At 34.3% G+C, this 27,379-nt stretch overlaps 3 protein-coding genes across 7 annotated transcripts; 2 read left to right on the top strand and 1 right to left on the bottom strand.

The window, feature by feature from the left end:
* Nucleotides 1–206: 206 nt before the first annotated feature.
* LOC106104489 (tyrosine 3-monooxygenase) lies at nucleotides 207–8,424 on the top strand. Of its 2 annotated transcripts, none has more exons than XM_013284555.1 (8): nucleotides 207–469; nucleotides 4,594–4,705; nucleotides 4,837–4,950; nucleotides 5,090–5,128; nucleotides 5,218–6,037; nucleotides 7,072–7,198; nucleotides 7,456–7,685; nucleotides 7,873–8,424. In XM_013284555.1, the coding sequence occupies exons 1-8, from the start codon at nucleotides 404–406 to the stop codon at nucleotides 8,045–8,047; spliced, it is 1,683 nt and encodes a 560-aa protein (XP_013140009.1). In that variant the 5' UTR covers nucleotides 207–403; the 3' UTR covers nucleotides 8,048–8,424. The 2 variants fall into 2 exon arrangements, with proteins under 2 accessions (XP_013140009.1, XP_013140008.1); XM_013284554.1 differs by having other exon boundaries at nucleotides 5,087–5,128.
* Nucleotides 8,425–10,594: 2,170 nt separating this feature from the next.
* On the bottom strand, nucleotides 10,595–14,478 carry LOC106104463 (outer dense fiber protein 2-like). Of its 2 annotated transcripts, none has more exons than XM_013284523.1 (10): nucleotides 14,270–14,478; nucleotides 13,701–13,814; nucleotides 13,342–13,416; nucleotides 13,118–13,264; nucleotides 12,646–12,783; nucleotides 12,180–12,290; nucleotides 11,947–12,099; nucleotides 11,596–11,735; nucleotides 11,118–11,367; nucleotides 10,595–10,831 (listed from the first exon to the last, which is right to left on the bottom strand). In XM_013284523.1, exons 1-10 carry the CDS (start codon nucleotides 14,345–14,347, stop codon nucleotides 10,664–10,666), a joined length of 1,374 nt encoding a protein of 457 aa, XP_013139977.1. In that variant the 5' UTR covers nucleotides 14,348–14,478; the 3' UTR covers nucleotides 10,595–10,663. The 2 variants fall into 2 exon arrangements, with proteins under 2 accessions (XP_013139977.1, XP_013139978.1); XM_013284524.1 differs by having other exon boundaries at nucleotides 10,739–10,831; nucleotides 11,057–11,367.
* A 1,306-nt stretch (nucleotides 14,479–15,784) lies between these two features.
* Nucleotides 15,785–24,035, top strand: LOC106104501 (endoplasmic reticulum mannosyl-oligosaccharide 1,2-alpha-mannosidase). 3 transcript variants are annotated; one of them, XM_013284577.1, is made up of 13 exons: nucleotides 15,785–16,010; nucleotides 16,400–16,617; nucleotides 17,304–17,490; nucleotides 18,177–18,308; nucleotides 18,815–18,911; nucleotides 19,027–19,212; nucleotides 19,882–20,030; nucleotides 20,552–20,740; nucleotides 21,801–21,988; nucleotides 22,640–22,748; nucleotides 23,019–23,198; nucleotides 23,428–23,568; nucleotides 23,781–24,035. In XM_013284577.1, the coding sequence occupies exons 3-13, from the start codon at nucleotides 17,353–17,355 to the stop codon at nucleotides 23,994–23,996; spliced, it is 1,725 nt and encodes a 574-aa protein (XP_013140031.1). In that variant the 5' UTR covers nucleotides 15,785–16,010; nucleotides 16,400–16,617; nucleotides 17,304–17,352; the 3' UTR covers nucleotides 23,997–24,035. The 3 variants fall into 3 exon arrangements, with proteins under 3 accessions (XP_013140031.1, XP_013140030.1, XP_013140032.1); XM_013284576.1 differs by lacking the exon at nucleotides 16,400–16,617; XM_013284578.1 differs by lacking the exons at nucleotides 16,400–16,617; nucleotides 17,304–17,490.
* Nucleotides 24,036–27,379: the final 3,344 nt, after the last annotated feature.

The following is a 27,379-nucleotide window of genomic DNA, read 5'->3' as shown; positions in this document are numbered from 1 at the left end:
GTATTATGTCATACCCAATGTCAATGTCACCGTGGTAAACCCGAGGGTGCTAAGTGCCATCGGGATTTACGGGTCTGATACGCGGTGCCGGAGCGCGGGACGTAGCGGCGAGGCGACGGGGCGGCGGGAGGCAGGTCGCTGACGCACGCGCGAGAAAAGGCGCTGCGGGGTGGGAGGCGCGCGCCTAACACTATTTAAACTGTTCTTGCGAACGGTCATCATGCATTGGTCTGTTTGCAATCCAAAGTTTAGTTAGCTACTGTAATACGGCAGCTCGAGTCGTAGACAGACAGGCAACAGCCAGTGGTCGAGACAGGAAAGCTTTCGCAGACATAAGCTAGCTAAACGCGCAGTGAACTCACGTTCAGGCCCTACCGTTACCAGTGGAGTGTCCTTAGAAGAAATGGCCGTAGCAGCTGCCCAAAAGAACCGCGAAATGTTCGCCATCAAGAAATCCTACAGCATTGAGGTGAGGACTTTACTTTTGCCTAACACACTAGCTCCATCTAGTAGATTTACACTGCATCAGCTCCTTTCTCCCCAATAAATCTATAAACTCTTTCAAGTTACATTTGATTTCCTCATAATTTAATACCTTTCATACCAATATCTTAATCTAAATAAGCTTCATTTTCTGCACCAATTTTGTCATTTGAAAATGCTTGCTCTTTTTATTATCTGTAAAACAAATATCCGTTGTTTTCAAACAAAGGGTTGGCACACAATTCTTTATTGCATTTACATAATACAATTGCTTAAACATAAATAATCCTCAGAAAAATGCAAAAAGCGGAAAACTTATATATCGAACATAATTTCCGATTAAGTAATCCTATTACATAAAAAAACATTAAACAAACCGCATTAAAAGCAAAAAATATAAAAAATGGACTCATTCAACTAAGAGGCTTCCATTGTTAGCTGCACGTCATCAGAATTAACCATACACAAACAAACATAAAATTCACTTTAAATCACTCACTAGCCTTGCCATGTAAACAAAAATTGCTACAAATTATACAATGTACCGCTAATTATATTTAAATTTGCCACTTGAATCTTCTCCCTATAAACAAAAACTTACGAGAAAGTGAATAAGTCGAAGAAACCGTGTGAAAGCGACGGCGAATACATGAATTCAGTATTTAAAAAAAAAACAGCTTTAATATTTGGGTTAATTATCCAATGACGGGGAGCGGGGACCCACTTTAGTTCTTTGTCCAAAACAATAAGCCATTTTCCCACAACACCCGCTCAATGACCGACAGATCACGTAACACTCTTTATCCGAAATAAAACAATGCAACAAACTTACATGTACGAAAAAAAAAGAAAATACTTTTGAAAGGTAACCGAACAAGTTGCAGTTAGGTCAATGCGCGACAATCGGATCTCGTTTATGATACAATAAAACAACACATAAGGGGAAATCATACCTTTTTAATCAGTTTTATTCTCAGTCGTTAAAGATTAATTTTCATTACCAATGTCCATGTCAATCTAACTTATTTAATTAACAATATTTGAAGCAGAGGTAATTCGCTTCTGTTTCATATCTTGTCCAAATTCACGTAGAGCCTATTTCAAAAGACGTAAGCTTGCGCTACTGATGCGAATTGTCTAAGGTCCGGTTTAGGATATGACTATGCATACCAACCAAAACATTATTAATTACCAGACTAACATCATTGATCATTACATAAAATCAAAAATGGTTCATTTTGATTGCGATGCGATGCCAAAGCTTATTGTTTAAAACGCTAATTGTGTAAACGCTATGCGAAAAATAGGAGTAACGTGTTTATGGTTAACGTACATTTTTTAATTGACTTCTCAATGATTGTATTTCCTTGACCGTCGAAGGTCGGCATGCGAGGCGTTGCGACGCTCACCAACGCAAACGGGGTATTTCAAAAAAAAATCAAATGACACAGTCCAGCAATAGTCCTTCAGAAACACCTTGTACTTAAAACACGTTGAGACTAAAATCAATCTAAGTATCCTCGAACAGCATATATATATAGATAGATTAACAGATCATAGTCACGCGAAATAAAACAAAGTAATTGGAATCAATGTTTGCAAGCATATCGAGGCTACACAAGCATGACCTTGACCAATCGAGGTCATTCGTCGCGGTCAAATTATTCGCGTAAAAACTCTATATTTACTAAATCAGATGTTACCGAGAAATGCAACAGTGCATATCCATTTCATTGCGAAATTTATCAATCAATGTTAATGTACAAATAAATCAAAATATGAAAACAACATAATATACATAGTAACTGATTATATCAATAAACTAAACAGTAAATAATAAAAATTTGACTTAACAAAGCTAGCATTAAACGAATGTGCAAATAACGCTAATGTATGTAAGATTATAAGTATTACGCAAGAAATAGTATACGAGTGCAATGATTTGAGGGGTGACAGGTCGATAGTGTCTTTGGTGAATTAACTCCGGTCGTTTGAACGGCAAAGTAGACGGTCACTAGGTGACCAAGGCTACTACAACCGGATTCCGACTTCAGCCCGCTCCAGTTAGGCGGACCTTTAACTTCATCTTGTACGCGACTAGTATTTCTATTTCCGTGTACATAAAATAAACGATTATTAGTATTTTATTATTAATATCGACGCTATCATACGAAACAAAAGTAACAATGACGTTGTTAACTATACATTTTAAATCAAAAAGTAATAAGACCTACGCGACGTGAAAAACAAAGATTCTATTCCGTGGCACGTAAAAATGTATTATCTCCAGCATTAATAGCTTTAAACAAAGCTATAAAACTTAGGTATGTTACACACAAAGATACACTGACGTAAATACGTAAATAAGAAATATAATAAACGATGTTAATACAAAATGACTTGATTCTAAGTGTAAATATTAAAAAATAGCGACGGCAAAGGTGATTAACAATTGTAAGACGAGTTTCAGGTAGTAGTGTAGGTAGCACGCTGTGTGATTAGCAACCCTTGACACACATAAGTCAGCAGTCACTCTAGTGGAAAATGCTAAGCCTTGTTACACACAGCTAACGACGAGATGTGTCCGTCGACAACTGTGTTCTAATCACGCTTAAATACCGCATTCAATAACACAAAAAGTATGTTACACTCCATTCTCGTAATTCTTCGTATCATCACCGATGACAAAGGTTTTTTTTTTTATTATCAATCATTACATTAATTACGCAAAACTATCAACCGAGCCTTGACCGAGACACGCTAATTCAATGCTAGTAAATTGCATAATGTGACGATCGTCAACATTTTCCTTACAAAGTAATGACAGTACGTGGGATAGAGGGAAAATGTTAAAGGATAAAACAAAATACCTCATCCAAGGTTTGTGTTTCCCACCTCCGTGATTGTCTTAGTCAATCTATAAACGTTTGAATCTATCGCCGTTTATTTGACCCCTTAAATATGTATAGCTAATGGGAATTCTATCATCTTCCTTAAATATTTACGATTGCATGTTTATTCAAGCATATGAAACAAAAATTAAGCATTATTAAGTTTATATATATTTAAGTAATAAATTATTATTATTATTATTATTATTCTATCATTCATTATTAGAATAAAGAAACATGTACTAGAGTGCAAACAAGTTATATCCGCATGCAATAAACATAATCAACCACGTTAAAACTTTAATCTAAAGCATAAAGCAAATTTAGTTGAACTTGAGGTTACTGTCGCACAATTTTAATCTTAGAAATGTGACGGTGGATCACAAAATTCTTGTAAATATTTAAAAGGCTTTAACTATATAGTATAAAGACGATTGTTGAGCTGGCGATGGTAATTGGTTCCATTGAAGAGCGCCCGTCCAGAAATTCCTTTGTGATATCAAGAGATGTCGTATCCGGCGGTACGGGGGAGACGGGGGTATAATGGCGGCACTTTACGCCCCGACACACTCAGGAAATAAGCTTAGGAACTTCGTAAAAGCAATTCATACTCGCACATGAAATATAATGTGATGCGACCTCTTTCTAAGGATTTAGAAGATCAGCGTATTTCATTGTCCTTTGTCCCGCTTGAATAGGTTACGCACTTACAATCCTTTCACGCTCTTAGACCGCACTTATTCTAGAAGTCAAACTGACACCATCTATGTCTGTTCGTTAGCACGTAATAATACCAAATGGCAATTATAGGAGTAATATAAAGCCTTACCTAAACATGCATACGAGACACACTTTTTCTTTAAATCTAAATAATCCAAGTTAATCCGCATCAAGTCTTTACAACAGTATCACATTCTTGTCTATTAACTAAGTTGTCTTGTTTGCCATGTCCAAGTCCTTTAAGAATAGTTACATTCCAACGATTTCTTATAAACATATAATTAACCAATTAAAATTGTTGCATATCAAATCAACTCACCGCTTATGTTGATACAAAGGTTTCATAATTACACAAACATTCACGCCTGTTAATAAAAAAGCTGAACAGAGAATACAACTTCCTTTTCACTCAATTAATAACATTTCGATGGCACTTATGTTAAAATTTGAATACTTCTCCTTGATTTTAAAATTGTAACAAGGTTTTTTTTTGTTACAGAACGGCTACCCATCCCGACGCCGTTCCCTCGTGGACGACGCTCGCTTCGAAACACTGGTTGTCAAACAGACCAAACAGAGTGTGCTCGAAGAGGCTCGTGCTCGTGCCAATGGTGAGTCTTTACATTCCTGATGCAGCTAATTTCCTAGATAGAATGCTATCTTCGCAGTTTTAGTTTTGTTCTGTTTTGTTTTTTTTTCTTTGTTTCTTATTTTTTGTTTTCTTTTACAATTTAAAAAATAGACTCTGGCTTGGACTCGGAATTCATCCAAGACGCCACGCACATTGGCAACGATGACAACACCCCGACCGTCGAAGATGGCACGCAGCAAGACGAAACTAAGAACGGTCACCTTGGTAATTGTCCTTTTGTTTAATAGTTTTATTTTTCCTTATTTAATTTTCTTAATGTGTCTCCCCAAAGGAGGTCATCATTTATCTTGTTTTTTTTTATTTTACTTATTTTTTCGTTTTTTTTTCTTTTGCTTTATAGCAGATGCAGATATCGGAGACGACGCTGGCAAGGCAGATGAAGGTAGGCATACAGAAACTTTGGTCAATATATTTTTTTGAAAGCAAAGCTTAGTATTGCAGATTTATTCATGAGAACTATTTTTTTTGTAGACTATACTCTAACTGAAGAGGAAGTTATTCTGCAAAATGCGGCAAGCGAAAGCCCCGAAGCGGAGCAAGCTATTCAACAAGCCGCGTTGCTGCTAAGAATGCGCGACGGCATGGGCACTCTGGCCCGCATTCTGAAGACCATCGACAATTATAAGGGATGTGTCGAACACCTCGAGACTCGCCCCTCGCAAGCCCCTGGCGTACAGTTCGATGCTCTCGTCAAAGTGAGCATGTCCCGCATCAACCTGCTCCAGCTCATCCGATCTCTTCGACAGTCAACATCGTTCGCAGGCGTCGATCTGATGTCCGACAACAACATCTCTTCAAAGACCCCATGGTTCCCTCGCCACGCTTCCGACCTAGACAACTGCAACCACCTCATGACCAAATACGAACCGGAGCTTGATATGAATCACCCTGGTTTTGCTGACAAGGAGTACAGGGAGCGCAGGAAGCAGATCGCCGAGATCGCGTTCGGATACAAATACGGAGACCCCATCCCGTCCATTACCTACACCGAGTCTGAGAACGCTACCTGGCAGCGGGTGTTCAACACCGTGCTGGACCTAATGCCCAAGCACGCCTGTCGCGAGTACAAGGCGGCGTTCGGCAAGCTACAAGCGGCAGATATCTTTGTGCCTCACCGCATCCCTCAATTGGAGGATGTGAGCAACTTCCTGAGGAAGCACACCGGCTTCACGCTTCGCCCCGCGGCCGGCCTTCTGACCGCACGCGACTTCCTCGCTTCCCTCGCCTTCCGCGTCTTCCAGTCTACACAGTACGTGCGTCACGCCAACTCGCCCTTCCACACACCAGAACCGTAAGTATCTCTGAACACATACATCTAACTATTATTTAGACATTTTCAATACCAGCAAAAAACATATTAAAGCTTCAAAATTCACATACGAAAATACTTTAAAAGCAATGCTTCATTTGGTTCAAATTATAACTGCTTAATTGCGTCCGAATGTAACCCACAAGAAGTACTCGACCTCCCACATATGTTTAGTGAATTTCAGAGACAGCTTCAGTCAGTAAATTAAAAATTGAAATATTTCGTTATAAACGCAACAAAATTTGTAACTTAATATGTACCGGTTCGGTCATTTATTGTAATTCATTACCGCGTAATATTTGACCAGATACACGTTTATTTTGTAACAACCTTGATTATTATAACTGAATTAAAAATTAGTGCGGAACTCGTAATTTATTATAAAAAAATAACAATTATTTTTGACTGAGTCTTATATAAAAACTACCTTGAATTGTAACTTACGGAAATATTACGCAATCAGTCCTTGTAGTTGTTTTGTTAAATCGTAACAACCGTATGTAGACCGGATTACAAACCCTACCTACAAGTAAATCTTGTTGTATAAAGTTTTGGCACTTCCTACTTAAATTACAAAGTATTTTACATAAAGATATCCGACATTTTAATAATATTAACTTCCCGTTTATTTTATATCGTATGCATCTATATCATCGATCTTAGTCATCGTTAAAGCAGAATGTCCTGATGGACTTTTAATTTTATTAAAGGCCACTCGATCGACAATTAATGCCGTGCATAAAGTTTTAGACGTCAAAGGCAAATTTTACTCCATTAATGTCCGTCTAAATAATTTAATAATTCGTAACGATGCAGTTCCGACAGTTAAGTGGACGAAGTTTCGGAACAGAAATTTGATAAACTAATTTAATCGCACTAATGTATTTAGTGTCGCAAAAGCTTTGTATAGAGGAAATGTCCATGAATTGCATAATATAGTAATTTTTTTTGTCTATGACTTCATCATCTGTGAATTATTTGAACAATTTAATGATTGAAAAATGTTTTGTTTATAGTGATTGCATCCACGAATTACTCGGTCACATCCCACTTCTGGCAGACCCCAGCTTCGCTCAATTCTCTCAAGAAATCGGTCTCGCGTCTCTTGGCGCCTCCGATTCAGAAATCGAGAAGCTCTCAACGGTAAGTACCACAGCCCAACTCTACATATAGATAGGTCGTTCGAAATGACAGCTTTTGTTTCGTTCCGAGTAAAACGCTACTGTTATTAATTCGGCGTTATATTCCTCACTACCACTACCTTTCTCCACCGTAAGCACCAAAATACAGTGTGCACAAAACTTAACGGCTTATAACCTGTCCACATACAGAGGTCAGTGCAAAATCTGATCGCCATTTGGTTTTGTGTTCTATTAATATAAATTCGATATCTTTGTCAGGTGTACTGGTTCACCGTCGAGTTCGGCTTGTGTAAGGAAAATCAGCAACTGAAGGCTTACGGTGCCGCTCTCCTTTCCTCGATCGGTGAGCTGCTGCACGCTCTCAGTGACAAACCTGAACTGAGGGCCTTTGAGCCAGCGTCCACCTCTGTACAGCCCTACCAAGATCAAGAATATCAGCCCATCTATTACGTAGCTGAGAGTTTCGAAGATGCCAAAGAAAAATTCAGGTAATTAATACATCATCAAGGCGACAAACGCAATTGCAATTTAAATTTTACCAACAGTTGTTTGAATAATAGAATTCTGCTGTATTAGTCAGACGTTAAAACATTCGTCCATTCCTAGTAAAATCATAAAAGTGTATTGAGAGTTAGAAATGGAACAATTTAAGCATGTCTGACATTTGTTTTGCAGACGCTGGGTGTCGACAATGTCGAGACCGTTCGAGGTGCGCTTCAACCCGCACACGGAACGTGTCGAGGTGTTAGACTCCGTCGACAAACTTGAGACCCTCATCTGGCAGCTGAACACTGAGATGCTGCACCTTACCAATGCCGTCAAGAAGCTGAAAGGCTTACACTTTGAATAAAGCACCCACACAATAACACAAATCAATAGTTCAGTGCAAGTGGCGACGCCACACTGTATAGCTAGTGATATTGTAGTTAAGTAAGACTGTCGAATGCGTGGAGCGTGAATGTCGAGAGAGCGAGTGTCGAACCATCGGATGGTACTTCATCGAATCCTTTTGTACCTTATTATTTATTATGCCGAGCTCATTGCCCGGGCCTCGGAAGGAAGGTGGCACCTGATTGCCCATTTAAGGGTGTACACCTGACCTTCACGAGTCCTTAATAGTATTAGTATTAAATGATAATTTAATAAGAAACACACATAATTAATAAAAAACGGAGCACCAAAAAGTAAAAAAAAAATGAAACAGAAAATATATGTGTTTAAGTGGAATCCAGTTTTTTATTTCCTGCTTCACCTCGTCAATTCAGTCGCTGTCGCTACGATTATTAATCATTCAAATCTAGTGGTATTATTCAACTAATAACATATTGTACCACAGCTTTGAACAAGATCAAATTATAGAAGTTATTGTATTCATTGCAAGAGTTAATACGTATATTCTAAACAAACTGGTAAACTATATAAACCAGTATCTAGTGATTAAAAGCAGAACACATATCAAGAACATGTAACAATGCTCGCTCTATGTGCTCTGGTTACTAAATGCCAACGCATTTACCTTAACCTTAGAAGACAAACCAAAGTCATATGGAAAAGATTTTGCACATGTCTCATTTAAAACAATCAATCCATATATGTCTACAATATAATGAATTCCAATAAATATTATGCCACTAAATATTTAATCGTGTCATTGAAACTGGACAAATTGTGAAATAATATGGATTTCAATAATTTTAATTTACATTTAACACTTCCTTACTTGACAAATTCACATACTTAACGATCTCACTTCATTCGTGCATTATTTTCTTTTTTATTATAAATGCCATTTTAGATAGATGTTTATGACAGTTTACCGCCTAAACGGCTGACAGGATTGTGATGAAATTTAAGATCATATAGGCTACTTACTTATTTTAATTCCACGCGAACATAGTTTCAAACGTAAACTAGTAGATTATAAAAGTAAAAATCGTGAATGGTTTTTCTTATTTTACCAACCAAAAAAATAAACAATAAAATTATAATAATTTATCCATTACAGGCAGCTAACAAATTAGTTAAAGCTGTGATATGTGAAATGCTGTGGTATAAAAATCTTGCTGTTATAAATGTGAAAGTTTAAATGGAATAGTGGTTGGATGGATGGATAGATGTTTGTAAGAGTTTTTAGCCTAAACAGCTGAACGAATCTCTATGAAATTTGGTACAGACGTAGAGGATAGTTAGGAAGAACACATAGGCTTTCCACTTTTGTTCATTTTATTTCCACGTAGACGAAGCCGCGGACAAAATATAAACTAAAAGCGATAAGTACCAACAAAAATTAGTATTCATCATATTCTGAAATTACAAAATGCGGAATTAATAAAATTAATTATTCAATTCACTATCACGTTATGGAAGGTATTGCATTTGACATTGAGAAGTCCTTATAAGCTTCCTGATGTACTCAAATCAAATCAAGTTGATAACAGGGCATAATTACGCTAACAGAGTATTGATTAACAGAGGGTTGGAATTAAAATAATGATAACGATAGTTCCGAATGAAACGTTTGATAAAATTAAAGTGTATTTAAAAGAAAAAAGGCCATACTCATGCGCTGACATTAAACGAGGCGAGAGAGGCATGGCCTCAACATGAGCAAGGGCGAATAAGTTGCAGACAAAGCCGGGTCGCAGCAGCCGCCAACCTCTCATTACGTACGCACCTACACGTAATATCTGAATGTAATACGCAACTTACTGTATAACATTACGACGATGAAAATTAAAATCTATCTAGTTTAGAATAGAGATTAATTTGGCAGAAACGGTACTCGTTGAGATAAAACAGCGAATTATTCTTTGTATAAACAAAGTTGTTTGAATATATTATGGTCAAATACGCTTCGGCAAAATTTACCGATATGACGATTGTACGAAATACCCGTGCGCTGGAAATACCAAAGGTCTTGTAGTTTACAAAATAACCCCGATAAAGCGATAAGTTATAAATAATGTTTGCCTAATCTGCGTTCGTAATTAATACTAACCTATTTTTAAATTAGATTAACTATTCTGCATAATGTTTGGCCCTTGGACCTCATCTTAAAATCAAATGAATAGAAAGGCATAATTATTTACGAGAAATTCTTATTAATAGCCATAGCTGACTATAATTTTTAGATTATAAAAATATTTCTTACAAATAAGATTTACGAAAATCCTTTTAAAAGCCTGTTTTAAAAATATTTTAGACGTAATAAAATACATAGTCTGCATTCATTGTAATTACTATAGAATAATAGTAAATGTGTAGAAGTAGATCATTATTCACAACTCCTTGTAAATAAAAATAGCAAATCGTCATAATCGGAAATAAGTAGATATGCTATAATTGGTTAGTTTTACACGTATGATCAATTGAAAAGTGGGAATTGAAAAGGATAAAATGTATCTTAAACATATGAAATTTATTTTTTAAAGAAAAATTACACAGCATCTAAAAGGTGCCAATAGAATCAAGTGGTAATCCTGTTGAGTTCAGAGACTTCATCTTCCTCGGAAAGTATGACAGTGTAACTATTCTTCAGTGACGTCACTTGCGACTGGAGAGCGCGGAGACGAATTTCAACCAGCTCAAAACTCTCGTGAAGATTGTTTATCTGAACCTGCATTCGCTGACGTATCTATAATTAACAAAGAAGAATCATTTTAGCAAGAGTTATGCACAACTAGATCGGAAGTTATCTCTTCATGACATACTACTTTAAAAATATTTAAAATTCAGAAAAAAACATTAAAAGAATTAGCTTAAATGTTCTTCCAGAGTATTCTCTATATCTATACCATTATACATTATTACTATTTCATTGCGATCCGTTCAGCAATTTAAGCTACAAAGTCTTACTAACATCCATCCATCCATCTAGACTTTTGCAAGTCCTATTAAATACGCCGCACTTGTTCAACTACCTCATCACGTTCCTTTTGACTAGCTCTAGTTTGTGCCCTGCTTTGCACCAATTGACGTTCCAATTCAGATATTTGTGTCTGCATGTATCGCCTCATAGACTCCGAACGTTCTTTGCTGCGTGTTATTGATCTGTTATTTTCGTCCTTTACTTCTTCAATCTCTTTTTGTAGCTTTGCACATTCCTGTGATTTCTCGCCATACATACTTTCTTCTTGAAGTAATTTCTCTTCCAGTCTCAGTACATTGCATCTAGAAAAGAATTAATAACACATACTATTAGCACCATCACTAGCTAATTATATCCACTGAGTTCGGAGACTCCCTTAAGTTAGAGTAGACCCTAACTTAGGAGACAAGCCCTTAGTCAACCACGCTGGCCCACTGCTACACATAAAAAATAGATCGATCAGTGATCGAAAGGGTCGCCAAATTGGTACATAGTTGCAGTATACGGTTTTTAATTTTTCTAGTACTTACTTTAATTCATCAACTTGCCGCGTCAAGTCACAAATTTCTTTTTGTTTCTCATCAATGGATAATCGCATTGCCGTATTCTCTTCTAATATTTTGTATTTTTCAGCTTTTTCTTGATTAAAATTGTTGACAGCCATAACTAACTAAAACATGTTTTAAAATTGTAATCCTAAAAAGCTAAATTTGGTCACTGTTAAGTGCATAATTTGTTTCATCTTTAAGTTATTGTTTTATTATTCTATCTCCTATTGTAGCATCTTGTATTGAAACTACTAAAAGTTGACTATAGTGTAGTACACTTTATTTGTTCGTCTTTCACCGTGTACGTTTAAAAGTTAAGACTTTAGGACACACCTTTTCTTTCACTCTGTTTAGTTCGCTAGATAACTGTTGCGTACTGTCCTCCGCCAACCTTTGCATCTGCTTTGCCTCTTGCAATTGCATTTGTGAACCTTTCAGCAGATCAGGCAAAGGAGCAAGTTCTTGTAACTTTTCCTGAAACTGCATCTGAAATAAATTTAGATATAATTTCCTAGCAATCCATTATCAACATTTTTTAACCATGTGTTATTACTTTGAGGAAGTACCTTCATTTTCTGGATTTCAATTTGAATTTGATCAGAGACTTGCTTGTTGTCGAATTCATATAAGTCTAATTGTCTTTTTAGTTCTTCAACTTGTTGTTGTGCTTGGAGATACTGTAATATATTAATAATTTAAACGCCTTTAGCAATCTTATTGCTGCGTATTTAGGCATCATTGAGATTAAGTCTCGTATATCTCTAGATTAAGAGAGTATGGCTTATTACGCAGCGTTTGTACTACGCATATTAGTACATTTATAGATATATAAACTACTACCACCTCTAGGAATTTATTCCTTTGCTATCTTCTATTTATCATTTCGTATTATTTCTTCGTTACACAATTAGGAAATACCAACAAAATTTTATGACCACTCTGTCAAATGGTGTACTTGCTAGCATGTTAAAAACCTTACTTAAAATTCCTATAAGATTTTAGGTGTTATTATTTGCATTTTTTACTTCCTACCTTTAATCTGTAATCTTGTAATTGTTCGGTCTTCTCGGAAAGTGTTATGCTCATTTCTTCGATCTCGTCTTTAGCATCTCTAATTTGCGTTTTCAGACATGATATTTCGTCATCGGCTATTTTACGAGGTTCCTTTTCCTTGACAATATTATTGAAAAAATCAAAACACATTTATTTGGAATGCAATATATATTATGTTGCTTACTGAGTAAAGATGAATAAATGACAAAACATCTACGAAACGAAACCATAATCCGCGAGATGTGCAAACACAATGACGTGACAGGATATCGTTTTCAGGATGCTGGTAGCACTCTCCCCGAGCTTCATCAGCGACGCTACCTTGTTTATGGGAATTTAGAAGGCAGTAATAAAAAAGTAATCAAATATAGTTCTATAGCCATTAGATTAAACAAGTAAATCTGATTTTCAAAATATTTTAGAAACCCATGTTAGTAGAAAAAAGATATACCTTTTTACTTGTAACTAACGCGGTAGTACAAATATTATTGAGTTTCAATTCTAAATCTTTTAGTTTTGATTCGTATTTCTGTCGTTTGAATCTCTCTTCATCTGCAGCATTCTTTGCTCTAATAAGGTCTTCACGTAATTTAGACATCTGTAAATTTTATAATTATGAAAACCAACAATTTTGTAACATTGCGTGAAATATGCAAGATAATGTTTTCAATCTACCTCCGCGTATTTGACAAAATCATTATCTTGAACAGTGTTAATGTAAACAGTATCTTCAATAACGTTGTCAGGTCCCTTGAAAGCAATAATATTAAAATCAGATTTAACAAGTACTAGTTCATCATTTTGTATACAACATTCACCAGTTCATGTTCACATCTGGACAAAGACCTTTAACCCTTTAGTTAGTGTCCAGTGTGACGAACAACAATTTTAAAAATGCACTGAATTGGTTCAGAGAAAAATACATCAGATTTTGAATTTAGGGTGCTGGTAATTTTTTAAAATAACAAAAACCTACTAATATTTTTTATATAAAAAAAATGTGCATTAGACGTAGGTATTATGTAGATGTTTACTTCATAGATCGGCTGACGTTTCGTGTTACGCAGATCTAATCTGTCTCGTTTAATTGCAGCCAATTCCATTTGTATCTCTTTGACCTCTCCTTCCATCGCCCCAAGCTGCTTTTGCTGTAAATCGAGAAGAAAAATTATATGAAGACTTCTTTTATTTGTAATACCTAAGAATAGAAGACCAAAATGAAGTTTATCGGTATTAAGTGAATTTTAAATAATATAACGTATGCTTATGGCTTATAAGTGAGGTTTTGTAGACCACTTCGATACATATGTACGTTCAAATGTTAAATTAGATCAGGAGTGGCTGAAAATTCAAACAATTTTATGTAAATACTAGCTTTTGCACGTGAGTTCTTTTATGCGGACTAAAAAACTTAGATAAAACACATTGTTAGGATCCGTTAAGCCTATTTGAAGATACGCAGGCATACATACCGTTTGTTGTTTTTACATCCATCCATCCTTTCAAAATTTCGCATTAATAATATTAGAATGAGGTATATCAGATGGATATAATCTACATAAAATTATCTTTCAACAAAAATTTATTAAAACAGGGTACATACTAATAAAGATGATTCGCCACAGCCCTGAACATTTTCTGCTTTAACTTTAGCCAAAGGCCAATACTCTGATTGAGGCATGAATTTGGGGCCGGATATTAAATGCCACGAAATGTAATAAATTCAATATTGTTTAAGTAAAATAAGCATACAAATATTAATTAAAAATATAGTAATAAATTGCAGTGACAGAAAATATTTTAATCAAAAATATATATTTTACAGTAAGCTGTTGACAGTTTAACAATGAATTTTGAAGTCGGCCAGTTGCAACAATTTTTTATTTGTTGTGAAGTATAGTCAAACAAGGATATCTATAGATCTACAGGAATCTTAAGGAAGTTTTTGACATTGACAGAAGATGCCTTCTGCTTTTTAGAGTTACCAGTAAGAAAAAAATTCCCATCTTCTGTCGAAATTCTCCACGTTGAAAACAAAACCAAACTATATGCTATAGTTTTGAAACTTATGACCCGTGTTTCCCTAAAAGTATTTAAACTGGTACATCTTATTTTCCAATCAAAGACGAGGTAGACTTTAAACTTTGTTGTTCAAAACTAACCAGTAAGTTAGTATCATCATACTCGTGGCCCCAATATCAACAGCTAAAACTACTTCTTAATTACATATATTAACAAGTAATTTAAATTTTAATATTATTTCGGCATATTTGAAATTATAAAAATAGCAACATTCACCTAAGCAGTTGCTGCCCCTCATTTGCTATAATATGACGCTTTCAAGGTGACATTCTTAGTTTAAAAAATTGCCATATTATCCTTGTAGGTCTATGTACTATTTTAAAGTACCTCTTAATGTAATTGGCAGTTATAATTCTATTGTTAATTCCAATTCGCCACCAACCATCTTCAACCGTCAGCGTCAAAATAGTAAAAATTAAATAGGCATTAAATACCACGTCTTAAAGCCTGTCTGTCCTATAGAAGTCAGTATAACAGGGTCAATGTCGGTCCTTCATGCCGAGTCTCCTTTGCCAGTACAGTACAGTTGTCGCCAGTCATAGATTGCCTGGACTCGCTGGTTCGCCGGTTCACATTACGCCAGATGATTACCAGTACAGATATCGGACGCTAGTAGCTAGTAGCGCCGCGCCACTGACTACTGTACTGCCCAAATATGAACAGTGGGTTATTGTACAAAATGTCTTTTATTTTCTTGTAAATTTCCTATTTTTCCTAAGATGGCAACATTTAATTCGTTTTTATTTCTACACTTTGGATTGTGCAGGGGCAGGGTTGCAACTGCCGGGCATAGGATACAGTTTTAACGAGTAGTTTGTCGCTTTTATTGCAAGTGCAATAAGGATGCTGTTAGGTATTACAGGTAAAATAATCTAGGCTTGGCCGGGCTCCCAGGTGACCTATATATTTAAAGTTGTAGTGTTGCTGGTATTTGTGTGTGTTACCTGTGTAAATAATAATTACGTTCAATACTGGCGAGCTGGCGAGGCCGAGCATTGCCGAGGCCCGGCCTGGAGGTTAGTGACATGACATTTGCACGTCAATACATTGTACTATTCATACGTCTTCATTCAATAACGATTATTTCATTGAAACTAAGTGTATTAAAAGTTTTTTATATCTAAAAAGTTTAGATTCAGTGTTTCCTTATACTGTATTTAATATAAAGTTCGGAAATTTTAATTAACTTGAAAGGATATATTTAAAAACAGTAGTCCATTTACAAAATGCCCATTCCTAATCTTCACGTCGATGAACAGAATGTAAGTATATTTAAAAAGTGTTGTTAATTTACAGAGATACGACAATAAATATATATGTATAGTAATTCATACAATAACAACCTTTACCGGGATTATATACTTTTGAATGTTTCAAAACTTCTAGGTGCTTATTTTGCATAATCGTATTCTAAAACGAGAAGAATATGTAGGTTAAATATTTATTAACATAAAATAACTGAATCGTGGATTTGTTTCAATAAAAAGTGTTGTTCAGCCGGCAATTTTCTTAATTGTAATTCTTAAAAATAAAAAAAAAAGCTGAGGTAAAGATATGATTGGAAGTTTGAAGTTAATATTATAATAGCATTGTTTAGATACAAATCTCAAATGATTGGTTTGTAGTTTAGGATAATATATGGTTTCAGCAGAATATAATCTATATGATAATTATTATCATGAGGCATCTAACACAAGCTTCAGCATGATTTTAATGGTAACAAAGAATGTAATTAACACATTTTGTTGGAAATGGCATGATTCAATATTGGTATTATTCTCATTGGTTGGGAACAAATTTAACATATACATTATGTCAATAGCGAGGACTTTCCCAAATGAAACCATATCCTCGAAGGATTTACCACTGGTACGGTTCTGGTTATCTAATACAACATGATGTTCTATTCAACTTCTAAATTCTCTCCCTCTGTTGTTGGTACCTTTGTCATTTCAGTTTCACTAGATAATACATTAGATATCACATCTGTATATCCATTCTATTGAGACCTCCGGTTACATGAACTTCGATAACTTTTAAATATTCTGTAACAGACAGCACAACTGACAATAATGCTAAGGAAAGTGTTTGAAATGTCTGCTCTATATAGACATATTATATCATTGGGAAACTTTATTAATAAATACATTGGATGGTAATTTCTATTAACTGAAATTGATAATTTAACAAGCCCCACTGATCCCTATAAAACTGAGTTTAAAAGAAATATGGAAATATGCCAACTACTGGTGCAATGGATACACATGCAAGTAGAAATGTTCACAAGATCATTCAAAACAAGCTAAGCAAGTTAAGCTTTGTACTTCCCTCATCAACTCCAACTTAGCCTATAGCTGTCACTAAATCATATCATGCCAGCCACTTGCATGGAAATATGCCAGCTACTTGTATGTGTATTTCAACCCTTAGGCTACAGGTCACAGTGGAATTGATATACATAAACCCATGAATTCATCTCAATCTCTTAGGATTAATGTCTACCTAGTTGCTTGCTTGTTAAACTAAAAGTTAGTGATAAATTAAATACTTTACAGGTGTAAAATGACACCATTTTAATCAGAAAATTGGGATAAACTATTCAAAATGAAAGGGCTACCTATAGACACGCATATATATTTCGAAGAGGGCCTCCTCACAACACATCCTTATGTTACAACTAATAACACATGGAATATTCTAGCCTTCATTGATCCAGCTGCATCTCATAGAAAAATTATAAGAGTAAGATAATCTTAATATCTACAACATTCACCATTTTATAGATTTATTTAATAAGTAGTTTCAGTGTGCTAAAATAACTACCCATTTCCATTGCATTTTTTCTATATTATACCATTGTTAAACACTGCATGGTCTGTTATGACAAGTAAGAACTGTTAAGATGCTGCTTAATAATATCAGAAAAGCATTAAAACAGAAGGTTTAGTAGTTTAGTAACTTTATTTTCATGACTGCAGTGTTAAATATAAAATTATTTTTATTGTAGCTGCATTTTCAGTCTATGTTGATATTATTTTAACAGTTGATTAGTACAATAGTTTATTATACATGCTTGTTTATAAGTGAGAATTTATTCCGACTCTTTAATTGGGTTTTTATATTGTGTTATTGCAAAGTGAATGATTGTCATGTTTGTTGACCCTAGCAAGCATAAAGGTCTGCGGCATAAGATTGTGCTTATCTAGTTAGTGCATTTTGTGGTTTAACATGATTCAGCTATAGTAGATTTGTAATTATTGTTCACAAGCTTATTATAGGTATACTGTCTAACTGATATTGCTCATAAGTTGCCAAAACTCAGTGGATGTTTTATATGAAAGAGTTGCTTTGATATGGAACATATAACTCAGTTAAACAGTACACCTACAATTAAAACAATATTTTAATAATCAACAATATTCTTACAGCGATGGAATCGTCTATCAAGACTGCAAAGATCTATTGCATATGTCTTATTGGTTTTGCTAATAACGATAATAGTTTTATATATTGCGTCGAAAATTGGGGATTCAGAAAGGGATAATGTCGACAAAGTACTGGTAAGTAGATAATTATTTACAATTAGAATTATAATAAGAAAATACACAAAAAAAATTATATCATAATTTTTTTATTGTAAATCAGCAGTAGCTTGATAAGTTAATATATTCAATATTTGGATTGTTAATGAAACATAGAACATTATAGATAACCTTATCTTCACTTTTAGTATTGGATTTCACTGTTATTTTACATACATCACAACACTAATAAAGATTAAAAAAGTATCAGTTACTGTTACTGAAATTGGAGATAAGTCATTTATTTAGACTTATTAGAAACATTTATTATTATCGACTAGTGAAGAGTGAATTTTATTTTAACACATGTTCATTGTTATCATTTTTTTAAGAATAAGTAGCATTATTTATCAGTGCAAACTGTTTAGGTTAGTTTTAAAGCATTTTGTTTATCTATGGGTTTTTATACATTGTTATTGTACTTGAGTCCTGGGGTTTTTGTAATTGCTTATATTTGTGAAGTTATTGTTATTATCTTGTTATAGGAACAAAATACAACTCTAGTCAGTGCCGCAGGTGTAGTGCAGACTCAACATAAGTCTGCTATTGATCATGATTCGGAAGAACATCATACATTTACAGGTTAGAAAGGAACCTCATATTGCTTTGACATTTTTTTAAATAATATTTAAACAATGCAGTAATGGCTTTATTGATTGTCATTTTGTTGTTTTTTTTTTAATTATTTTTATTCCAGGCCCAGCTAATGCTCGACAGTATGCTGTGGTTGAGAGCTTCAAACATGCCTGGAAAGGGTACAAGGAGCGTGCTTGGGGACATGACAACTTGAAACCAGTAACTGGAATGGCTTTTGACTGGTTCTCATTAGGACTTACTATTGTCGATGGATTGGATACAGCTTTCATCATGGGATTGACTGATGGTATGTTTTTCAAAAAACAATAAATGATTAAATTATTATACACTAGCTTTCGCCCGCGACTTCGTCCGCGTGGATTTAAAAAAAAACAATTGTAAATAGCCTATGTTTTCTTCCAGACTATGTTCTCCATCTTTGCTAAATTTCATCGAGATCCATTCAGCCGTTTAGGCTACAAACTCTAACAAACATCCTCCATCCATCCAAACTTTCGCATTTATAATATTAGTAAGATTTATATTATTTTCATCATGATTTGGTATGTTTTGATATGATGTTTTTAATATTGATAGAAAGGTCCTTGCAAATCAAATAATTCCTGACTTGCTACCAATAGCTACGAAGTTTCTTTTGACTTGTTTTAATGTGTGAATATTAACTTAGTAACTAAGTTATTTTAAGTTCTTTGGATTTTATTGACATTTATATATCTATACTAGCTGTTACTCGCGACGTCGTCCGCGTGAAATTAAGAAATAGTAAAAAGGTATTACTATTGGCCTATGTTACTCACAGATAAAATACCTTTCTACCAGAGAAAGAATTTTTAAAGTTGCCCAGTAGTTATTGACTTATTTTAATACATAAAAAAATACAAATCTTTCCTCTTTATAATATTAGTATAGATTTATTCTTCTTATATATATTTAATTATTATTTATAATATTTCAGAGTATGAAGAAGGCAAGAAGTGGATTAAAACCGAGTTGGTATTCACAAAAAACAAGGATGTTAATTTCTTCGAGGTCACTATTCGTGTGCTCGGCGCTTTGCTGACCAATTATCATTTCTCTCATGACAAAATGTTCCTTGAAAAAGCGGTCAGTATTAAATTACACTTTAAACATTGACAAAGTTATAAACTATGGTATTTGAATTTCATTCATTGCTAAATCTATATTATTTTTATAACTTTTGCTCTTTTGGACTTAAGTATGTTTTACATTGTACAATCTCTCCTTATGTCAATTGTTCAGTGGAACTTTTTCTCATTGTGACAATTGAACCCATACAATAATTGGACCAATTGGAAAGAGAAATTTATCTAGATACATCTGCTATAAGCAATTATTGAAGAGCCAATGATTTGACGAGTTCATTTTAATACTTTAAAGTCGAAAGTTTAGATGGATGGATGGATATTTGTTAGAGTTTGCCTAAACAGCTGAACGGATCTCGATGAAATTTGGAAGTAAAGGATAGTCTGGAAGGACACATAGGCTACTAACTTTAGTTTTTTCTAGTTTTTTAAAGCTAGTGTTAACATAAAAGTCCACAAACACTTTGTTCTAATTTGTCATTTTAATACTTTGATATTAATATTGAATCAAATGTTTTATAGAAAGACTTGGGTGATCGACTTATGTCAGCGTTTTCCTCACCTTCCGGTATACCTTATTCGGATGTGAACTTGGCTACAAGAACGGCTCATGCCCCGGAGTGGTCTCACTATAGTACCACAGCGGAAGTAACTACTGTCCAATTGGAGTTCAGAGAACTTTCTAGAGCAACCAATAATCCAGCATATGAGGTGAGAATAGCATATATGTATTCGGGGTGTAACGGAACTCCGCTACCGCATCCGCAAGCACGGAACTTCCGCTTCCGTTAAAATGGCCTCCGCTACAACTAATATATATATACATTTATTGTTCAAATACATATTTAAACATAGAAATGTGGTTTTGTAAGTTTGAATTGCTTTTGCGGGTGTCTATTTGTAGCAATCGCTTCGCTTTTATGGCGAATTAAGGTAAATTTGTACCTTATAAAATCAAATAAAACTGCTTGTAAAAAAAATTATGGGTTTTCACTGTCGATCCGCACATATATTGTTTTACCAGTGGAAGCCTACTTTAACTTTGCGAGATTTTCAAATTGAACGGAAGCGAAATTCTATTGTTCCAATTTAATTCCATCGTTAAATGAAAGCAAGCTATAAACTATTGTAACTTTTATTTACGAAACTTGATGTGCGATTGTTGATAACGCGTTTCACTGCTGCCTTACGAATGTTCAATATTGTTCTTAACGTTTTATTCGTAAATTACTTTTGAAATCTGCCTTTGCTAGTGTTAGCTATAGCGGATTATATTTTAAAGAATAGCTGGCGTATAAATTACATACAGGATTATGTAATTACTAGAAAATCATTATCTACTGCAAATATTGATTATGACACTAAAATATCCTAATTTTTGGGTAATCGTAATAAATACACGAATGTCTATTTATGCCATGGCCATATTTTTACGGGATTTTTTTCAATTTTCATTTCTCAAACCGCATTCTGTGGAAGGCATTGGGGAAGGCCTATGCCCAGCAGTGGGCAAAGAAAGGCCGATGACGATGATCAAACTTCATCATTGTTTAGAAAAAAAATACTATATATTTGAGATCCTATATTTATTTTTTCTGGTAATTAGAAAATGACCCTGTATATAGCGAATGAATATAAGGATTGTCGTATTTATCAATTTATAAATTATATTTATTCGTGATTATTTATGCAATAGAGTATTTGTCTCTTAGTTTCTTTCTTATGAGTTAAGATTAAATTGTCTTGTATTTTCAAAAATGAGTACTTACAGGATGCTGTGGCGGCTGTATCAGAGAAGATTCACCAATTGCCGAAGAAACACGGTTTAGTTCCGATATTTATAAATCCAAATACCGGAGACTTTTTGCCACACGCTACAATAACGCTGGGAGCTAGAGGCGATAGTTACTATGAATATTTACTTAAACAGTGGCTACAGACTGGCAAGACAATCAACTAGTAAGTAAAAAACTTACTTACATAATATGCGGTGGCAAACTTGCAAGCCGCCACCTGAAACCAGCGAAATGGAAAGCGACCGCTGCCCATAAACATCCGCAATTGCAGCGCTGCCTACCCTTCATTGACGGAGGAGACGCACATAAAGTGGACATTTCCCCTTCCTAAGCGTCTCTACCGTCAAATCCACTTTTCTTTCATCTTTTCCTATTAAGAAAAGGGTGGAAAGGAAAAAGGACTAAAATTAAGCCTAGGGCACCACACTCATCAGACTGCACGCGGAATTGCTTCCACTTCTCAAATGTTTTCCGTGTGGTCGTAGTATTACTAGGGACGAGCCGACCCTGTTGTGCGAACATGTTAAAGCGGGCTCTACCTTTTTTAAAGTTACTGCCAATCTATAAACTCAGTGAAACCTTAGTGTAGCTTTAGTGTAAATTAAAGCGGTATTATAGCAGAGACGCACTTCGATGTCGATAGGTAGGTCCAATAGGAGTTTTTTTTTCCCATTGGGCCGATAGAAATCATCCTGTATACATTCTTTCTCAGAAAAATCATCTTATGTACATTTTAATTTGCAATCTCTAAATATTATAAATGTTGCTTTCATATTTTTATGATATGTATTAATTTTTTTTATATATTTTGCAGTTTATTGGATGACTATATGACGGCTATAGAGGGTGTTCGGGAATTCTTAGCGAAACGTTCATCGCCGAATAAACATTTGTTTATTGGAGAATTATCTGCCGGGTCAGAGGTAAATATTTATAACTAGCTTTCGCCCGCGACTCCGTCCGCGTGGCATTAAAAAACAAAACTAAGTAGCCTATGTGTTCTTCCCTATTATCCTATACATGTATGCCAAATTTCATAGAGATCCGTTCAGCCATTTTGTCTACAAACCCTAACAAACATCCATCCATCTAAACTTTCGCATTTATAATATCAGTAATACTATGATTAACAAGGTAGATATGCAGATTGTAACTTTTTAAGCAGATTTTTTATATAACTCGTTTTTTTACAGGCTTTTAATCCAAAGATGGACCATTTAACTTGTTTCTTGCCTGGAACATTGGCCCTAGGGCATGCAAATGGTCTGCCAGATTGGCATATGTCTATGGCTGAAGAACTTCTCTATACATGCTATTTGACATATTCTGCCCATCCCACATTCTTAGCTCCTGAAATAACACATTTTAATATGGTAAGCGATATTTTTTATTTTATCTCAAATTCAAAATTTGTAACTATAAAAAGGATATTTTTCTATGTATTGAAATAACTCAAAAACTATTGGACCAAATTTATAAATTCTTGCACCATTTAAAGCTTATTTTTATTTTTTAATTTCACTTAAACGAAGTCACGCGCAACAGCTTGTACTTAATATTCCCACTTATTATGGAGCTTTACTTTATGTTTATGTTTTCTAGGTTAGTACGACAGAAGATATGTACACTAAATCCGCGGACGCACACAGTTTGTTGCGGCCCGAGTTTGTCGAGAGTTTGTGGTACATGTATCAATTGACTGGCAACACTACATATCAAGATTGGGGCTGGCAGATATATCAGGTATACTTGATAGAGAAAATCACGCTATCATGGTAAACAAAAGTAAAATGATGGCTTTAGTAAAAAAAACAAATTCGTAACAGCGCCATCTATTGTTCAATGTACGCAGAATTTCAGGTTTCATACTATTGTTTAAAGTTTTTACTAGATGGCGCTGTACTAAATAAAATATTTTTCTTTTAAATAGACGATTGATTTCATTTTATTTTCAGGGTTTCGAGAAATACGCAAGAGTTACTTATGGATATTCATCATTGGCCAGCGTGAAATCTGACAGACCTGCCCATCGAGATATGATGGAAACCTTCTTTCTCTCAGAAACACTTAAATATCTATATTTACTATTCAGTGAGGATAGATATCTCATAGATTTAAATAAATACGTTATCAATTCTGAGGCACATCCGTTGCCGGTGCATAAAAATTAATTCTAGACGTCCAAAGTTGTGCATTATTTATAAAAAAAAGTGAGAATTATACCAATGATGTAAAGGTATTTGAAATTTTGGGAATATCAGTAGTTTTACGTCTTCCATCATATTTAAAGATGGGACCGAATTATTTAAAATTTACATTAAAAAAAATTAGAAACGTCCAATAAGACGGGGCGAAAATTGGCAATAAATTCTCAGAGTCCTTTAATTTAAGAAAAAAATAATCTTTTTTATTTTTAAATAATTGACAAGCTATATTGTTATAATTTTTTTTATTGAATATGTATTTAATAGGTTGTTTTAAAATATTATTTGAATGACTTCCAATCTGGATTTAAGCCATCAAACATAGTGTGTATAATTTTAATCTCTTTTCCTTTCCACCCTTTTCTTAAGAGGAAAGGATGGGAGGAAAAAGTGGATTGGACGGTGAAGGAGATGCATAGGAAGGGGAAATGTCCTCTTTATGTGCGTCTCTTCTGTCAATGAAGGGTAGGCAAGGCATCTACAATAGCGGATGTTTATGGGCAGCGGTCGCTTTCCATTTCGGTGGATTCAGGTCACGCTTGCTCGTTTGCCACCTCGTATTATAAAAAAAAAAATATTGGGCTGTAAGACTTATAGCAATTATGCAATGCAATGTTATAGGCAGTGAATTATAGTTAATATTTAGTTGTAATAGTACATTATTTTGCATTTTGTTTTAAAAGTAACAATCTTTGGAATTCAAAATGTATTTTGCAGTTAACTACAGTTTTTCAGCTTAGAATTTAGTTTTCATAATAGTACATTGTTTTGTTGCAATCATATACTTTTAAATTAATAGGTGTCAAAAATTATACCAATAGATACCGATTATAGAACATTGTTAAGACTATAAACTGCGAAAATGAAGGTTTTGCAATTTTAAAATAATCAATATAAAAAGATTCTACATGCATTGAGGTCTCTATAAAATCTAACTCTTCGAGTTTATCAAACTAACCATGTTCTACGTCTACCGATTAATAGAAAATAATCAATTTTTCTTAGGAAATATAGTTTTTTGCATATCTGAATGTTGTGTGAACCGTTTTTAAGAATATCTTGTTGTCTATAGTGGGAAATAATTTTAATTCTACATAGTATATCAATTATCAATATAAATAATAAATCTGGATGTTGTGGAAATTTAGTGAAATATTAACCAGTAGTCTAAATAGTTACAGATTGTAGTAATAATACGATATAGAGGGTGTTTTTTGTTAGGCCAAACGAAGTCAGTCGAATAGGTAATTTTACTAAAGGAGTTCCAAGGGGAAATATTACACGGGACATTAATATTAACGGGAAACAGTTGTTTTATGGATCCAATCGGCCTAATAGGTTTGTTTCCATTTTACCACCCATCAAAAAGCTGAACGGCCCAACAGGAAACGCCCAATACAGTAGATTGATTTGTTGCGTTTTATTTTTCGGAAATGCTTGTCTTTCTTGTTTTATAAATTATGCGATTTTATTTATCCTTACGAAATTTATGGTAATACTATACAATATGTACATTAACTTGTTACAGTTAAAAGCACAAAATGGCGACAATTTTTGTATACATATTAATACAACTCCGTTCAAGATAAAATTGTTCCTACTTTCTATTATCCATGTATTTTAAGACTTGTAACTTGAATCATAATCTTACTTCATACTAATATTATAAATGCGAAACTTCAGATGGATGTTTGTCAGAGTTTGTAGCCTAAACAGCTGAACGAATTTCGATGAAATTTGGTACAGATGTAGAAGATAGTCTGGAAGAACACATAGGCTGTTCACTTTTGTTTTTTTATTACCACGCGGACGGAGTCGCGAGCGAAAGCTAGTTTTTCTATAAAATCACATTTAGTGTTTCATTAATGGAACTCGCTTAAATCTTCCATATTGAAAATGATTTCCGTTTCTTTTACCAATTCATATTTAACTGTACCATAAACTTCAGTAAAGTTAATTCTCAAAAGACATAACATTTGTGGTAAATAAAGCGGTCTGCGAACCGATAACTTTAAACCCCCAAGTTATATTTAAAAAGGGCGCCGTAGAATTCTCGCCCTTAAAACCTAAAACTTAGGGTTAAATCGGCACTGAATATGTTGTTTAGTCAATTTTAATGTAAATAAAATTGTAAAATATTGTTTTTAAAGTTTAGTTACCAATAACTAGTTCTGAAACTAGTGTATGTAAGACTGTCGCATAACTAATCGATAATCGACTCGACTACTTAGGCTAATTGAAGTTTTAATTTTTTTTAATAACTTTTTAATTGTTTACTTCAACGCTGTGTAATTTGCATTTATTTTTGTCGAAATTGAAATTTGCTAATAAATCTATGATACTGCGGTCGTTTGTATGAAATGTAACTTAATTACTTGTATATCTTTAATATTAATATATACGTACATTGAATGTCATTATGTAGTTTTATTTTATGAATTCAGAAGTAGCACACATTATACTAATATTATAAATGCGAATGTTTAGATGGGTGAATGTTTGTTAGAGTTTGTAGTCTAAACGGCTGAACGAATCAGCTTGAAATTCGGCATAGATGTAGAACATAGTCTGGAAGAACACATAGGCTACTCAATTTTGTTTTTTTCCACGTGGACAGGGTCGCGGGAAAAGGCTAATTCTTTATAAAACTTAAAATCAAAGCATTAAAAAAAACTTTAGGCTTTTTCCTCGCATTAAGTTTAACTGTCTGGCCTGACCAATTATTAATAAGCGTTCCGTTGCTATTTTGTACCCCTTTTGAAAGAAAAAGTTGATACTTTCCCGCAATATATGCATGAAAACTGTTTCTATTATAGGAGCGTATCTATTCTCTATGATAAACATAAATACAGTATTTCCGTGAGCGTGTAAAGTATGAGACCAGTTGCATCGGGTAGGTCGAAACAGGTTGTATGTGCTTCCGTGCTTCCTGTCCGAGCTTGCCGCTTTCTATCAAAGCCCGCGTTCTACAATATTTCGAGCGGCGAATAACATCGAATGAATCCCGCGCGTTTTACATTCCAATTACTAGGTTTACTATCAGATTCCGTGGGAAAATTAGTATTTAGTTTCACTTAGGTAATGAAGCAGCATGTTCGTCCCCAACTGCCCCCACTCCCTAGAAGTAGTCTGGATTTTTGGCCTGCGACGCTTATGTGCATATTAATGGTAAAATGTAGGAACTTAAAAGGCAGAAAATGGTAACTAAACCTAAAATAGCTACACGGGACAATATAACAACTAAAATATTTAGGAGATAAGATCAAGTTGTTTTAAAAAGTGTTATTAACCAACAAGATTAGCAAAAAACATTATAATTTTTTTAAAACTAAATAAAGAACATAAGATTA

This window comes from Papilio polytes, unplaced genomic scaffold, assembly GCF_000836215.1.
Source record: "Papilio polytes unplaced genomic scaffold, Ppol_1.0 DF823621.1, whole genome shotgun sequence".
Classification (NCBI taxonomy): domain Eukaryota; kingdom Metazoa; phylum Arthropoda; class Insecta; order Lepidoptera; family Papilionidae; genus Papilio; species Papilio polytes.
The sequence above is the reverse complement of the archived record's forward strand: the minus strand, read 5'-3'. Positions and strand labels throughout refer to the sequence as shown.

Bases quoted from the DNA above. Each gene is read 5' to 3' on its own strand.
- LOC106104489 (XM_013284554.1), top strand. From the start codon at position 404: ATGGCCGTAGCAGCTGCCCAAAAGAACCGCGAAATGTTCGCCATCAAG. The intron at 470-4,593 runs GTGAGGACTTTA...TTTTTGTTACAG, and splicing joins AGAAATCCTACAGCATTGAG to AACGGCTACCCATCCCGACG. The intron at 7,199-7,455 runs GTAAGTACCACA...TATCTTTGTCAG, and splicing joins AAATCGAGAAGCTCTCAACG to GTGTACTGGTTCACCGTCGA.
- LOC106104463 (XM_013284523.1), bottom strand. From the start codon at position 14,347: ATGCCTCAATCAGAGTATTGGCCTTTGGCTAAAGTTAAAGCAGAAAAT. The intron at 13,417-13,700 runs GTAAACATCTAC...ATTGCTTTCAAG, and splicing joins AACGTCAGCCGATCTATGAA to GGACCTGACAACGTTATTGA. The intron at 12,784-13,117 runs GTATATCTTTTT...AATATTGTCAAG, and splicing joins CGTTAGTTACAAGTAAAAAG to GAAAAGGAACCTCGTAAAAT.
- LOC106104501 (XM_013284576.1), top strand. From the start codon at position 17,353: ATGAAAGGGCTACCTATAGACACGCATATATATTTCGAAGAGGGCCTC. The intron at 17,491-18,176 runs GTAAGATAATCT...ATATTCTTACAG, and splicing joins CTCATAGAAAAATTATAAGA to CGATGGAATCGTCTATCAAG. The intron at 19,213-19,881 runs GTATGTTTTTCA...ATAATATTTCAG, and splicing joins CATCATGGGATTGACTGATG to AGTATGAAGAAGGCAAGAAG.